At 37.7% G+C, this 14,873-nt stretch overlaps 1 protein-coding gene across 1 annotated transcript in view; it reads left to right on the top strand.

Annotated features, from left to right (window-relative positions):
- Window positions 1–14,873, top strand: part of LOC106088489 (prolyl 4-hydroxylase subunit alpha-1) — a 137,874-nt gene that overhangs the window by 61,649 nt on the left and 61,352 nt on the right. Inside the window, exon 3 of the mRNA XM_013254015.2 lies at window positions 9,942–10,182. Coding sequence (XP_013109469.1) covers window positions 9,977–10,182 — 206 coding nt within the window. The 5' untranslated portion in view covers window positions 9,942–9,976. The remainder of the gene's footprint in view (window positions 1–9,941; window positions 10,183–14,873) is intronic.

Raw genomic sequence — 14,873 nt, 5'->3', positions numbered from 1 at the left:
TTCCTGTGGTGTTTTATTATCAAAACTTTTACCTCATCAGAAACCTCGTTTTGCTTACGACCCATTTTGACAAAAACTATATTTTCAATGAAATTAAATATTTGCTGTCAAGGGCAAAGCCTCCTTTACTAAATAAAACAGAAAAGGGGGATTCCCAAATAATATTTGAATTTGACTTTGATGATAGCACATCAATGATGAATACTTTTTTTGTTCTGTTTTTGGTGTTATTATATAAAATTGCATTTTTTGCGCTAATTAAATTTATTTTTTGAATTTATTTTAAAACATATTACGAAAAATAAACTATTGCATAAAACTGCATTATTTGTTTACTTTAAATTTTCTTCAATTACCCAAAATAAGTGAATTTATTATCAATTTTGCTAATGATGAATACTTTTTTTGACCGCTGTATATAAAAATCAATTTGTGTTTGTTTGTGTGTTTGTTTGTTTGTGTGTTCCTTATAGACTCAGAAACGGCTAAACCGATTTTCTTGAAATTTTCACAGATGGTGCATAATGACCCCGTGGTGAAAATAGGGTACTACATTTTTTGATATTTGAAGGGGGGGCGGACCCTCCCCCTTACCCTAATTTTTAAAAACGCCAGATCTCGGAGATTGGTGGTGCGATTTAAGCGAAATTTTGTGTGCTCTCATATAGTACCCTAAAAATAAAAATTTGGTATCCAAAATTCAGATGGGGTACCTAGGGGGGCTGCCCCACCCTAAAAACTACCAAACATATATTTAGACCAATCACGACAATATGGGACTCAAATGAAAGGTATGTAGGATAAGAAAACGTATCTGATATCCAATTGTCGGACCAAGTGTTAGGGGAACCACCCCGACCCCCAAAACACCCCTAAATCGGACATATCTACCGACCATAGCAATATGGGTCTCAAATGAAAGGTATTTGCGAGTAGAATACGAATCTGGTATCCAAATGTAGGACAACGTTTCTGGGGGTCCATCCCTTTCCCAAAACACCCCCCAAACTGGATTTATTTACTGACCATAGGAATATGGGGCTTAAATAAAAGGTATTTGAATGCAGAATACGAATCTGATATCCAAATATTGGACCAAGTGTTTGGGGGGCCGCCTCTCACCAAAAACATCCCCCAAAGGGGACAAATTTACGACCATAGCAATATGAGGCTCAAATGAAAAATCTTTGGGAGTTAAGCACGAATTTGATATCAATATTCGGGAAAAGTGCCTATAGGGCCACCTCACCCCCACAACACCACCCAAATAGGAAGTATTTTCTGACTATTGCAATATGAGGCTCAAATAAGAGGGTTTTTAAAGTGGAACACAAATTCGATATATATTTTCAAGTCCAACTCACTGAGTTGGCCTTGAAAATAAAGATCATATGGGATTCAGATAAAGGCACTTATATTGTTAAACTGCGATATACTATTTTCGTAGCATGGTATTTCACTAAAAGATCTTTAATTGTCGAAAATAAATATTCCAAGGAAACTTTTGTTCCATATAAAGTAAAAGAAGGCGCAACGGAGCGGGCCCGGGTCAGCTAGTAACCTCTAAAAACAAAATTTTAAGTTAGGAATTCCGTTCTACTTACAACATCCTTAATTGTTTTCCATGCACGACCCTAAGTTGGTTCATGTCTGGTATTGTATCTTCACCTAAGTGCTGGTATCTGTTAGACGCGAAAACCGGGCAATGACAAAGAAAGTGCTCCAACGTCTAATCATCTTCTCCGCACACCCTACACATGATATCACTTGCCGCACTGATAATCCTATGTGTCCCCTTATGATACCAATAACTATACTGACCTCGTTCTTACTTCCTTTCAGTAATAGCCTTGTCTTCTGACAATCTGGATCCCCCCTTAGGATTTTCGCTGTTCCCCAATGTTGCATGCGCATTCGTCGCCCACTCTCTTAACTCGGACTGCGTTGACCCGAAAGCCTTCGGGTTTATTGACGGCAGTCCCCTGGCCAAATCGTCTACCCTTTCATTTCCCCTTACTCCCTTATTTCGATATATGTTCCTTCTGACGAAAGGTAGTTTACGTACATACCCGAGGTGGTGAGTATCCAAAGTTTAGACCGGCCGAATTTAACGCATTTTTACTTGTTTTTTAGAATATTCGGCATAAAAAAATTTTCATCATAAAACTTCGATTTATTTACTTAATTTCATATATTAATTAGCTAAGATACATTATTTGTTTCACTAGTCGAACGTAGAATAGCATTCCAAGCGCCTCGATCTTCTGCGCTCATTCTAAAATCTCTGACACCAAGTTTCGACGTGTCTCCCACCACTTGATTTTTCCATCGGGCTTTTGGTCTTCCCGGTAGCACCGTGTTTGCTTTCAAAAGACTTCTTTGCTGGAGCTACTTCACCCATTCTGACATTATGACGTAGCCAACCCAGCCGTTGTATTTTGGTTGGAAAATTACAACTTGCTTTTGTTGGCGAACAGAAATTCTTCAAAGTGAACAAATCGTGTATGTGTATCGCATCATAAATCACCAACAACACATGAAATGGTGATGTCTTACACCAAAGCAAAAAAAAAAGTTAGTTTCTCAGACGAGAAAAATTTCCCAAACTCAGGTACGAGAATTTGGGCCTACAAATGGCCACCCGAAATAATATTCCGTCTTAAGTGATGGTATGGGCAGCAGTGACTGCCGATGGCCGCATTCCAATCATTGTCATCAACACCGGCGTAAAAGTAAATGCGACTTATCATAAGGAAAACATTTAAGAAGCTGCTTTGAAGCATCAACAAGACTCGGCACAGTCACATAAAGCACATGTAAAACAAGAATGGCTAAAAAAATCATGCTTCGCTCTTCATATTGTCCACACTGTGGCAATGCGATGAACTTTTCAATTTGGACCATTTTGGGAAAGAACGAAACAAGTAAAAACGTATTAAGCTCGGCCGTGCTGAACTTTGGATACCCACCACTATGAATATAAACATCAGGGCTGTGGAGTCGAGGCTTTGAAGCCGGAGTCGAAGTTGTACTATTGAGCCGGTGTTGGAGTTCGGTTCGGAGTTGAGCACGCGTGCCCCGACTCCGGCTTAATACTCCTACTCCGATCACGGATCAAGTTATATCTAAATCCGGTCCGATCTGGACCATATTCGGGACGGATAACAGGAGATTTTAAAAAACCCACTGTTTCAAATTTCAGCGAATTCGTGTGATAAATTCGGCTTTTATGGGCTTAATACTCTAAATCGGAAGATCGGTCTAAATATAGTCCGATCTGGACCATATTTAGGTCGGACGTCGGGAGGCTTAAAACTACTGAATTTTTAAATGTTCGGTGAAATCGGTGAAAATTAAATACAAGTTATGGGCTTTAGATCCGTGGCGCAGTGGTAAGCATGTCCGCCTATGATGCCGAACTCCTGGGTTCAAATCGTGGCGTGAACATCAGAATAATATTCAGCGGTGGTTATCCCCTTACTCATGCTGGCTTTGTTTGGTATTGTGAGGTATCCTGTCATTTCAAAAGCATCTCTACCAAGTGGTGTCGCTATGCGGCATGCCGTTCGGACTCGGCATAAAAATGGAGGCCGCTTATCATTGAACTTTAACTTTAATCGGACTGCACTCATTGATATGAGAGCATACCCTGTTCCTTAGTGGAATGCTCATAGAAAATTTAGTAGTAGACCCTAAAACGGCAGATCGGTGTATATGAAGGTCATATGCGATTTAATCGAAATCGGACCCTTAATCGGTAGATCGCTCTGTTTCGCAGCTTTATGTTAAAATAGTGTCATATGTATCATATTTGGGGCCCCTAGTACAGCTCATTGTTTCAATTTTCAGAGCTGTCGGACAAAAAATTCGGATTTTTTGGGCATGAGACCCTAAATCTGCAGATTGGGCTATAAGGCAGCTATATCCAAATATAGTCTGATATGGCCCATTCAAACACTTAACCTGCGTATAGAAAAAATACGGATCTGTGCCAAATTTTAGCTAAATATCTCATCTTGAAGGCTGTAGCGTGAGTACAACAAACGGACAGACAGACGGACAGACACACGGACATCTATAAATCGTCTTAAAATTATACGACGATCAACAATATATAACTTTGTAGGGTCGGTAATAGATGTTTCGATGTGTTGCAAAAGTAATGACTAAACGCATAGTCACCAATCCCATGGTGGTGGGTATAAAAATAGGCCAACATGCATGGGCTGAAGCAAAGCATTGTACAAAACGGGTCAAAATACCGGATGATTACATTCGTGCAGCTTGCAAATCATTTTTTGATCGCCTCATAGCAATAGTCAAGGCAAAAATTTTAAAAAATGTATGGATTCTGAAATTTAAACTACTTCCAGAAATGTTTGTCATTCGTTTATTACAAGTAAAAATGTGCTAAGTTCAACCGGGCCGAATCTTGGGAACCCAACGCCATAGATTCTGCAAACAATTTCCACAATTGAACATAGTGTATTTAACGTACGAAAAATCAGGCATAAGTTAAAGTCACTAAGGGCCGTAGACTACTAATCGGATAACAATTGCGGCTCCCAGGGGCGCAATATGTCAAATCGGGATATATGTTTGTATGAGGGCTATATCAGGTTAGTGACAGATTTGGACCATACTCATCACAGTTATTGGAAGTCAAAACAAAACACTCCGTGCAAAATTTAAGCTAAATCGGATAACGATTGCGGCGTCCAGGGGCTCAGGAAGTCAAATAAGGGATCGGTTTATATGGGAGCTGAAAAAAGTCTGAACCAATATGACCCATTTGCAATCCCCAATAACCTACATCAATAAGAAGTCTCTGTGCAAAATTTCAAGCATATATCTTTATTGGTTCGACTGCGATTTCGGCAGGCGTAGGCACGGACGGGTGGACATGGCTACAACGACTTAAAATGTCAAGACGATCAAGAATATATGGGAATTAATGGGGTCGCAGATCAATATTTCGAGTTTACAAACGGAATGATTAGCTTTGTATATCCCCATTCTATAGTGGTGGGTATAATAATATTTTCAATCACATGTGGTCGTTTGAATTGGTAGCACTTCGTGTCAGCTATACTGTTGAAATGTTAAAATTTCGTTGAAAAAAGTTTTGGTTTTGCAAAAACAAAAAATCTTTGAAACAGCCTAGAGTCTTCATACATTCTCATTGCCAAAAACTGTCAATTTCTCCCAGATTTCTTATTTAATCTAATTTTTATACCCTCTTATTGTTTCATTTCTTGGATTCGGTAACCTTATCTTGTTTACCATTGTACTCCCCATCGCATAAAACAAGACTTGTCTTTGTTTCTAATCTCTTGAATTTATTTTGGGTAAATTAATTATGAATATTTATTCGATTGATATGCAACACCAACGGCTGGTGCTATTTTTCTTGTTTTGTTTTTGTTCTTTGAACAGATTTAAATCAGATTAGAGATCTAATCGATTTTTTATTATTTTCTAGTTGGACAATGCATATTTTGATTGTGTGGACATAGTAAAACAAGATTAAAAACTTAAATGACAACAAGATCTTTAAATCTAAAAGATGCAGAGTGATTTCTTAAACAGGTGATGGAGATTTGTTTTATTGTTTGGGGGACGTAACGATAATTTCTCATTAGAAATTGTCTAGCAAAGAGTTTTTATGGATTTATTCGCAGATTATTTATAACAAAAGTAGCTATACTATGCAGTTGCAGGAATTACGATAATCGGGGATATGTGATATACATTTAGAATATTCATAAGCTTATATATTTACATACAAGTCTCTTATCAACCAAAAATGTGTCCAAATTCGCACAATATAAAATTAATTAAAAACATTTGATGTATGGGAAAAGGTTGTTTTTGATACTGGGACAGCGATATGTTGACACCTGGATAGGATAGGTTAGGTTAGGTAAGAGGAGCAGTCATTTATAGACTCACTTAGATAATTTTAATTCCATTGTGATACCACAGTAGCGACAGAACAAGGCTTTTGGCGGGGATCGAACCCACAACCCCTGCACTGGTAATCCAAGCACGCTACCAACTCGGCAACCGACACCTGGATAACAGTTCCTTAAACTGTAAGGTACTTTACAGGTGATATACAAATGAAGCATAGCATTGCATGATTTACACTTGAGATAAACTTGGTGGATACCGAAAAAAGGGATTCTCATAGCTTATATTTTAAATGAAAAGCCAGAGTATTCTCTGAATTACCTTTACGAAGCAGAAGGGAGGTTAATCTAAGAAAGCTTAGAATACCAAACTTCCTTTAAATCTGAAATCGATTCTACGTTCCATTTGGACTTAACACCCTCTTGCACCCAACTCTCAATGCATCATTATGAATTTTCTACTCCAAAAAGGGGACTGGTATTAAGCGATTCACTTTTTTTTTATACCAAAATAAAGCACCTGCCCACTTTTTTCGGTATTACCTTCCCATACATGCAAAATTTTTTTAATGAAAATCCCAACGAAAAAGTATTTTTTTTCCATTTAAATTGCTCTGTCCGTCTGTCCATTCGCGTGATCAATGCCATATTATGCACGTAGATGAAGATATGTTGTCTTTTGTTTAAAATTAAACAAAAAAAAAAGTTTAACACTGCCATAAAGGCGGAATTATGAATGCGTTCAAGTTCAGTGAACTTGAAAACGTTAACAAAAATAAAAAACAGTTGGTTTGCACCAACTGAATGAAATGAAATGATGCGAACGAATATTTACAAAAGCCGGCAAAATGTAAAGAATCATAGTTTTTTTTCAAAATTTAATATAGGTCAATAAGAAAAAAAAGACAATGCGCGGAAAATTGAAATAGTTTATGAGAATCATTTAATTTTAATTGTTTAAAAAGATTTATAGCTTAATTAAATGAAATACGGAAAAACGTAATGTTTTTGTAACTGTTATTTCGCCTATGCAGGTATTTGTAGGAAATGAAACATTTATACAAATTGGAAAATTTTCAAATATGAGTATCATAAATAAGTCAAAAGTGGAAAAAGTTTGCATAATACAACTTTCCCCTTTATTTCTTTCAGAGAATGGTTATATATAAACAAACATGGAATTCCATATATTATTCTTGAAACATTTTTGCTATAAAACCAGTAAGGAAAGGCAAAAGTCGGGGGGATCCGACTATATAATACCCTACACCTATTCTACAATTATAAATTCGGGCAATAGATATATGTATATGAGAGCTATATCTAAATCTGAACCGACTTTTTTTAAAAAGATCGTTTGAAAATTGTTGTTACTACGGCCATTTAAATGGAATTCGGGCGATACATATATATATATATATATGAGAGCCATATCCAAATCGGAAACGATTTTAATGAAATCTTGCATATAGATTAGGACCAGTAACAAAACAATCTGTGCCAAATGTTGTGCAGATCGGTTGAAAATTGTAGTAACTACGGCCATTAAAGTGCAAATCGGGCGGTACATATATATGGGAGCTATATCCAAATCTGATCCGATTTTGATGAAATCTGGCAGATATGTTAAGGTCAGTAACAAAACTATCCATGTCAAATTTTGTAAAAATCGGTTGAAAATTTTACTTACTACCGTATTTTAAGTGGAAATCGGGCGATACATATATATGGGAGCTATATCTAAATCTCAACCGATTTTGATGAAATCTTGCACATAGGTTAAGACTGGTAACAAAACAATCTGTGCCAAATTTTGTGCAGATTGGTTGAAAATTGTAGTTACTACGGCCATTTAAGTGCAAATCGGGCGATACATATATATGGGAGCTATATCCAAATCTGAACCGATTTTAATGAAATATTGCACATAGGTTAAGACTGGTAACAAAACAATCTGTGCCAAATTTTGTGCAGATTGGTTGAAAATTGTAGGTACTACGGCCATTTAAGTGCAAATCGGGCGATACATATATATGGGAGCTATATCCAAATCTGATCCGATTTTGATGATATCTTGCAGATATATTAAGATCGGTAACAAAACAATCTGTGCCAAATTTTGTGCAGATCGGTTGAAAATTGTAGTTACTACAAACATTAAAGTGCAAATCGGGCGATACATATATATGGGAGCTATATCCAAATCTGAACCGATTTTATTGAAATATTGCACATAGGTTAAGACTGGTAATAAAACAATCTGTGCCAAATTTTGTGCAGATCGGTTGAAAATTGTAGTAACTACGGCCATTAAAGTGCAAATCGGGCGATACATATATATGGGAGCTATACCTAAATTTGAATCGATTTTGATGAAATCTGGCAGATATGTTAAGATCAGTAACAAAACAATCCGTACAATATTTTGTGCAGACTTCTTAACAGTCTGGCTGCTGCTTTGAAATTACAGAACTACTGCTGTAATAGCAGAACTACTGCTATAATAGAAGAGAAAACAACTACTAATATTTAGCAGACAGTGTTTGCTGTTTTCAGCAAACGCCCGACTTTCACTTCTAGAGCCACTGCAAGCGCATTTATTACCAATCTTGAAAAAATTTTGTACAACGCTTTCCTTGACGAACACCACAATACCTGAGAAATTTGCTCGAAATCGGTTCAAAGGTAGATATAAATGTTCGTACAATTTTGAGAAATATTGCAATAAAGTGCACATTTTTTAGCCGATTCTCTCGAGTTTTGGCAGGAAGGATTTTCTCTTGACTCTCGATATTACTGGTGAATTTCATAGATATCGGTCCAGATTTAGATATAGCTGCCATATCTGTATATCACCCAATTTTTACTTGTAGAGCCACTGCAAGCGCATGTATTGACCAATCATACCAAAATTCCTCGACAACTACCACAATGTCTGAGAAATTTGCTAAAAATCGGTTCAGATTTAGATAAAACTCCCTCATTTTTGAATTTTATTATCAAAATGCATGCTCTGTTAAGAAAGTTCAATGCGCGCTTCTTCCATTTTATGACGAAGATACGTAAGTCAGCAGAATTGACGATTTTGGAGTGAAGATCAGCCAGAAGCATTGCAAGAGCTACCAATGCATTCAGAAAAGTCACAGTTTAATGCGGTTTATGGGCTGGTGGCATCATTGGACCGTACTTCTTCAAAGATGATGCGAATCGTATCGTAACTGTGAACGGTCTTCGCTATCGTGAGATGATATCTAAGTTTTTTTTTTGGCCGAAATGCAAGAGCTTGACTTGCATGACATGTGGTTTCAATAAGACTGTGCCACATGCCACACAGCACGCGTAACAAATGAGAGGCGAGTTCGGTGAACATTTTATTTCAGGTTCGGGATCGGTCAATTAGCCGCCTGAATCGTACGATTAAACTCCTTTAGACTATTTTTTGGTGGGACAATGTTAAATTTCACGTCTATACAGACAAGCCCGCCTCAATTGATCCATTGGAATACAACATTGAAACATTTATTCGTGAGATACCGGCTGAAATGTTGGAAAGAGTATGCCAAAATTGGACTAAGCGGATGGACCATTTGAGGCGCAGTCATGGTCACCATTCGCATTAATCTTCAAACATTAAATTATATGGATCCTACAATCGATTCAAATAATAAAGATTTCATACATTTTCCTAAGTTTTATGTATTTTTTACACTTTCCTATAGCTCTTAAAAACTCACCCTTTATATGTTCGCTAGATTTTCGGTATTTTACAATAATGTTGTCATTTGTCAACGGTAGTTATTACTGTTTGAACATATTTGCACGAAATTTGATACGTATTCATTAATAACCCATCTGAAAACATCCGCTGAGGTCCATCAAAATTGGTTCAGAATTAGATATAGCTCCCACTTTGTACTTATAGGAAAGGTGTAGGGTATTATACAGTCGGCACTGCTCGTCTTTTGCCTTTCCTTACTGATTTATCTTTAAAACAATTTTTGAAAATTCTTTCTTTTTTTTTGTTTTCAGTTAATTTCCTCGCAAAACACAATCAAAACGCAAAAATGCTACAGCAACGAAGACAAATAACACTGCCTCGACTCTTGGTGTTGGGGCTGTATTTTGTGATATGTTCCATTAGATCCGGCAACAGTGAGGTCTATACCGCTCTGGCGGAAATGGAGGAGCTACTTGAGACTGAAACCGTATTAATAAGTAATTTAGAGGGTTTTATAAAAGTTCAACAAGAGAAATTGGATTATCTTAAGACGTAAGTACCCACTCACAACATTTACAACAAATAATTAAATATGAAATATTCTTAATGATATGAAAAACTCAACTCGAAAGAAAAATAAACAGATCATGGAAACATGATTTCGCCCCTTACAGACAAGAAAACTTTAAATTATATTATAATTTCAACTATATAAATAATTTAATATGTTTTTATACCATAGTACCTACCTGCCCCAAAGGTCCTATATATAAAATTTATTTTTATGTCTTATAAAAATATCAGGAACACAATTCATGGTTAAGTTTAAAGAGCAAAAACAAACAAATTAAAAAAATTGATGATAAAAACTCACTATTGTAATATCCTTATACCATGAATATTGTACAATGCGTCCTTCACTTGCGTATTCAAGCAATATGTGTAAAGGATATCCTTATCGCACAATTTCATCACTATCACATTTTTTGGTGGCATTGAGTATCAGGTATTTATTTTATTAATGCATTGTATCTCCGGAACACGTGCTATTTTGCCCCACCTCTTACCTAGACAATATCCTTATGGTCCTTAAAGACTGCAGCTGCAGTGTAATGTAAATATCTTGTCAACCTTTTAGTGGAATATGTGAGGTATCCCATCCTAGTTACACATACCTGGTGGCGATAGTGTATTTGAAAATTGGTGGGAAAGGAAATAAAATTTAAAAAAATCTATAAAAGTAAAATTTTGCAGGTATTATTATTGACTATTGACATAAAAATTAATTAAAATTCTCTTGAATCAAAATTAAAAAAGGAATTATAAAATAAAATTAAAAAAATTAATTAATTAAAAAAAAATATATGGGCTGAACTGAATCAAATTTGGTTCAGGTGCCGAAAATCCTTATGGAGTTTCAAAAATTTTATTTAAATCGTGTACTAAAACCTACTTCTATGGGGTAAAGATCCAAAATCGACAGATCTGCCAATACGTTACCACTATCCAAATATGATCCGATCTCAACAATATTCGCTTCGAATATAGAGGCGCCTAGTCCAACCCACTTTTCAACATTTCAGCGAAATCGGGAAATTTTGGTAATATGGGCTTAAACCCTGAATCGTTAGTTCGGTCTATGTGACAGCTACATTAAAAAGTGTTCCGTTCAGAACCACATTTAATTCTGAGAACGAGAAACCTACTTCAATTTACGTTCTAAATTTAAGCGTAATCCGGGACTTTTATGGATATAAGACCCTGAATTGGCAGATTGGGTCATATGACAGCTACATACAAATACTCGTATGACCCAGTATGGCCGGGTTGCATATCGCTTTTAGGGGCTAAAGAGCCTAAACCAGTAAATCGGTCTATATGGCAGCTATTACCGAAATATCGCCCTATCTCGATTATATTCGGTTTGGATATCAGCGGGCCAAATGCAACTTGCTGTTCCAAATTTCGGCAAAATCAGGTAATAAATGCGCTTGTTATAGGCTTAAGACCCTAAACAGGCAGATCGGTCTATATGGCAACTATATCCAAATATGTTCCGATCTCGAACATATTCATTGAGGATGCCAAAGGGTCTAATGAGACTCACCTCCCACTGTTCCACATTCAAGCGAGTTTGGATGCTCCTGTTAAGAGCTTATAACCCTAAATCGGCTGTTCCAAATTGCAAAATCGGATTATAAATTCCGTTTTTATGGGACAAAATGTTCTACAAATTTTGCTTTAAGTTCATATACATGATGTTGTAATTCATAAGATAGGTGAAAATTTAGGCTTCTAGTGGCTCAAGATGTCAAATCCGGATCATACTTCGGATCATACTTGGAATGGATGTTGGAAGTCATAATTCAAGTCTTTGTTCCAAATTTCAGCCAAATGGGATGTAAATTTAGCCTTTCAAGTGCTCAAGAAGTCAAATCCAGGGATCGGTTTATATGGGGGCTATATCTGTTTATGGACCGATTCGGATTATACTTGGCACGTATGTTGGAATTCATAACTCAAGCCTTTGTTCCAAATTTGAGCCAAATCGGATGAAAATTGACTCTTCTAAGGGTTCAAGAAGTCCAATCAGGGATCGGTTTATATGGGCGCTATATTCAAATCTGAACCGATATGGCCCATTAGCAATCCCGAACGACATACATCAATAGGAAATATTTGTGGAAAATTTTAAGCGGCTAGCTTTACGCGTTCGACTGCTATTGTCATTTAGACAGACGGACATGAATGAAGAAAGGACATGGCTAGATAGACTCAGAATTTGCGGACGATCCACAATATATATATAGTTTATGGGGTAGCAGATATATATTTCGAGGTGTTATAAACAGAATGACTAGATTAGTATAACTCCATCCTAAGGTGGTGGATAAAAAAATATTAACAATAACGATTTGGAGAAATTGTCCAAAGAACTTCCCCTCCATCCTTGAACCTCATTCGTAAATTCGACACATTTTGGCGTTAAAGTCACTTCGGTTATGATAAAACTTTTATGAACTTTTTTTTGGTCTTCTACGCAAAAATTCAAAACTTCTTTTAAGCCAAATATGCTTCTTTTACAGCAAAAGACGATTTGTTACGCAGAAAGATGATTCCTTTGGTTAGTTTATGTCTTGTGTCTCTTCCATTTTTTCGTAAACAAAGTCCCTACATTTTTCATAAAAGTCCTGGAAGAGAAATACAAATATGCAGTGATATAAGATGAGAGTAGGGAGCAAGCGCCCATCCAACACTTCCACATGGCTGTGCATTTCCAGAAGAGCACCACCCAAAGCGCCCTTAAGTGTCTAGTTTGTGTGTACATACCAGTAGTCCTACTTGTCCTCCGTACAAAACCTTTCCATTTAGGCATTCCAAACCAAGTTTATTGACGGCAGTCCTCTGGCCTTCACTGCCAATTCGTATGGTCTTTATTCCCCCTTACGGCAACCAAACGATGCGGGCCGTGCCATCCTCAGAGAAGGCGTTAATCTCCTTCTTACACTTCAAGTCTGTTCGTGACCTTACCGTCCAAAGGATCGATCGCCGCGGGCACAGGGTGGCCATTGGTTATTTAAAGGCTCCAATGACTCGGCTTATAATATCGAGCATCATAGGCACTCAGTATTTGTGCAAGAGTCGGTTTCGCCCGCCCTCCGCTCGATACCGTTAATTATCCGCGACTGCCGTTGCAGCTACTCCATATGGAGCATTCTACTATCCGTAACCTGTGGATGCGCCCACACAGATCGGACCCCAATGTACCAGCCTGTGTGGTGCTCATAGCTATCCCGTACCGTGTTATGATCAGACAGTCGACGACATATCTCAGTCCCTGGGTTCTCAATGTAGACCCCCAGGCCCACTCTGTCCTTTAGCTTTGACCCATCTGTGTAGCATGGCAATACCATAATTCCATCAATCCAAGACCATGCCGCATTGTCTCGCGCTAGACCTCAAGTGTCATCTCAGGTATCCGACCGGAATCTTCCTCTGATCAGTAGCATGACTTTCTTCCCATATACGATTTATTTCGTATCATCCTTTTTGAGATTTAACAGGACTTCGATTATTATAAGGTTCCAAAGAAGCGGTCAGGATGAGGGGGCGTCCTTCTCATCCTGATTACACACACAATCTCCCAAGTCAGAATTAATAGTACTGCCTCATAGCATATTATTCGTCCATCATGAAATTTTAGGTGGACCCCCAGGGGTGAGACAGCTTTATCTTTGTTTTTCATCGTTTTGAGCAAAACGATGTCAAACTGATAGGCTTATAATCCTTCGTCATACTGTGGTATATTTTTTCACCTTGTAAATAAAGAAAACCCTTGACCTTTCTCCTTACCATGGATATGTAGGACCATGCCAAACTTACCCCGATAATCCATTACAGCCATGGTAGAATAACTTCTGGGTATTTCTACAGCGCCAGAATGATTTCGTCAGGTGGAGCCGATTTAAATGGCTGCAAATTGCTGGAATTGCCCACTTCTTCAATGACACCGACAAGATCATGGGTGACCATATTTTCGACTATGTCACTGATAAGATCTTCCATAGAAGCAGTTCCTGTGGGAATTGGGATATATTAATTGCCGATCTCATTCATCTCATAGGGAGCACTTTTTGCAAAATAGATGCAACTGCTATTGTAGAGTAACTCCAAGGGATTCGCCAGGATGATTCCGTTCGCAGCAGACGATTTAAATGCCTAGATGCAAATGCAAATTTGCCCGTGAACATTCCATTAAGGAACTGGGGCAAACTTCGCACAAATCAAAGAGTGCTGTCCGATTCAATTTTAAGCTCAATGATAAGGGACCTCCTTTATATAGTCGAGTCCGAACGGCGTGCCGCAGAGCGACACCTCTTTTTGGAGAAGTTTTTACATGGCAAAGTACCTCACAAATGTCGCCAACATTAAGAGGGGATAACCACCGCTGAAAAATTTTCTGATGGTCCTGCCAGGATTCGAACCCAGGCGTTCAGCGTCATAGGCGCACATGCTAACCTCTGCGTTACGGTGGCCTCCAATGTAGATAGAGTGACTATCTTTTCCTGGACGGCAAAGTCGCCTATGAGATTTTCTGTGCAGAAAGCTTCTTGTGGTTATTGCATTATTTTTTTTCGTCTTCCTCCTGCTGACTGCCTGGTAGTAGTACCACCGACTCCCGGTTGCTCTCTATGTAAGTTCCATTAAGTTCCATTATGTTGCGTAAATAAGATGCCTCACTA

The sequence above is a fragment of the Stomoxys calcitrans genome, chromosome 2 (assembly GCF_963082655.1).
Source record: "Stomoxys calcitrans chromosome 2, idStoCalc2.1, whole genome shotgun sequence".
Classification (NCBI taxonomy): domain Eukaryota; kingdom Metazoa; phylum Arthropoda; class Insecta; order Diptera; family Muscidae; genus Stomoxys; species Stomoxys calcitrans.
The sequence above is the reverse complement of the archived record's forward strand: the minus strand, read 5'-3'. Positions and strand labels throughout refer to the sequence as shown.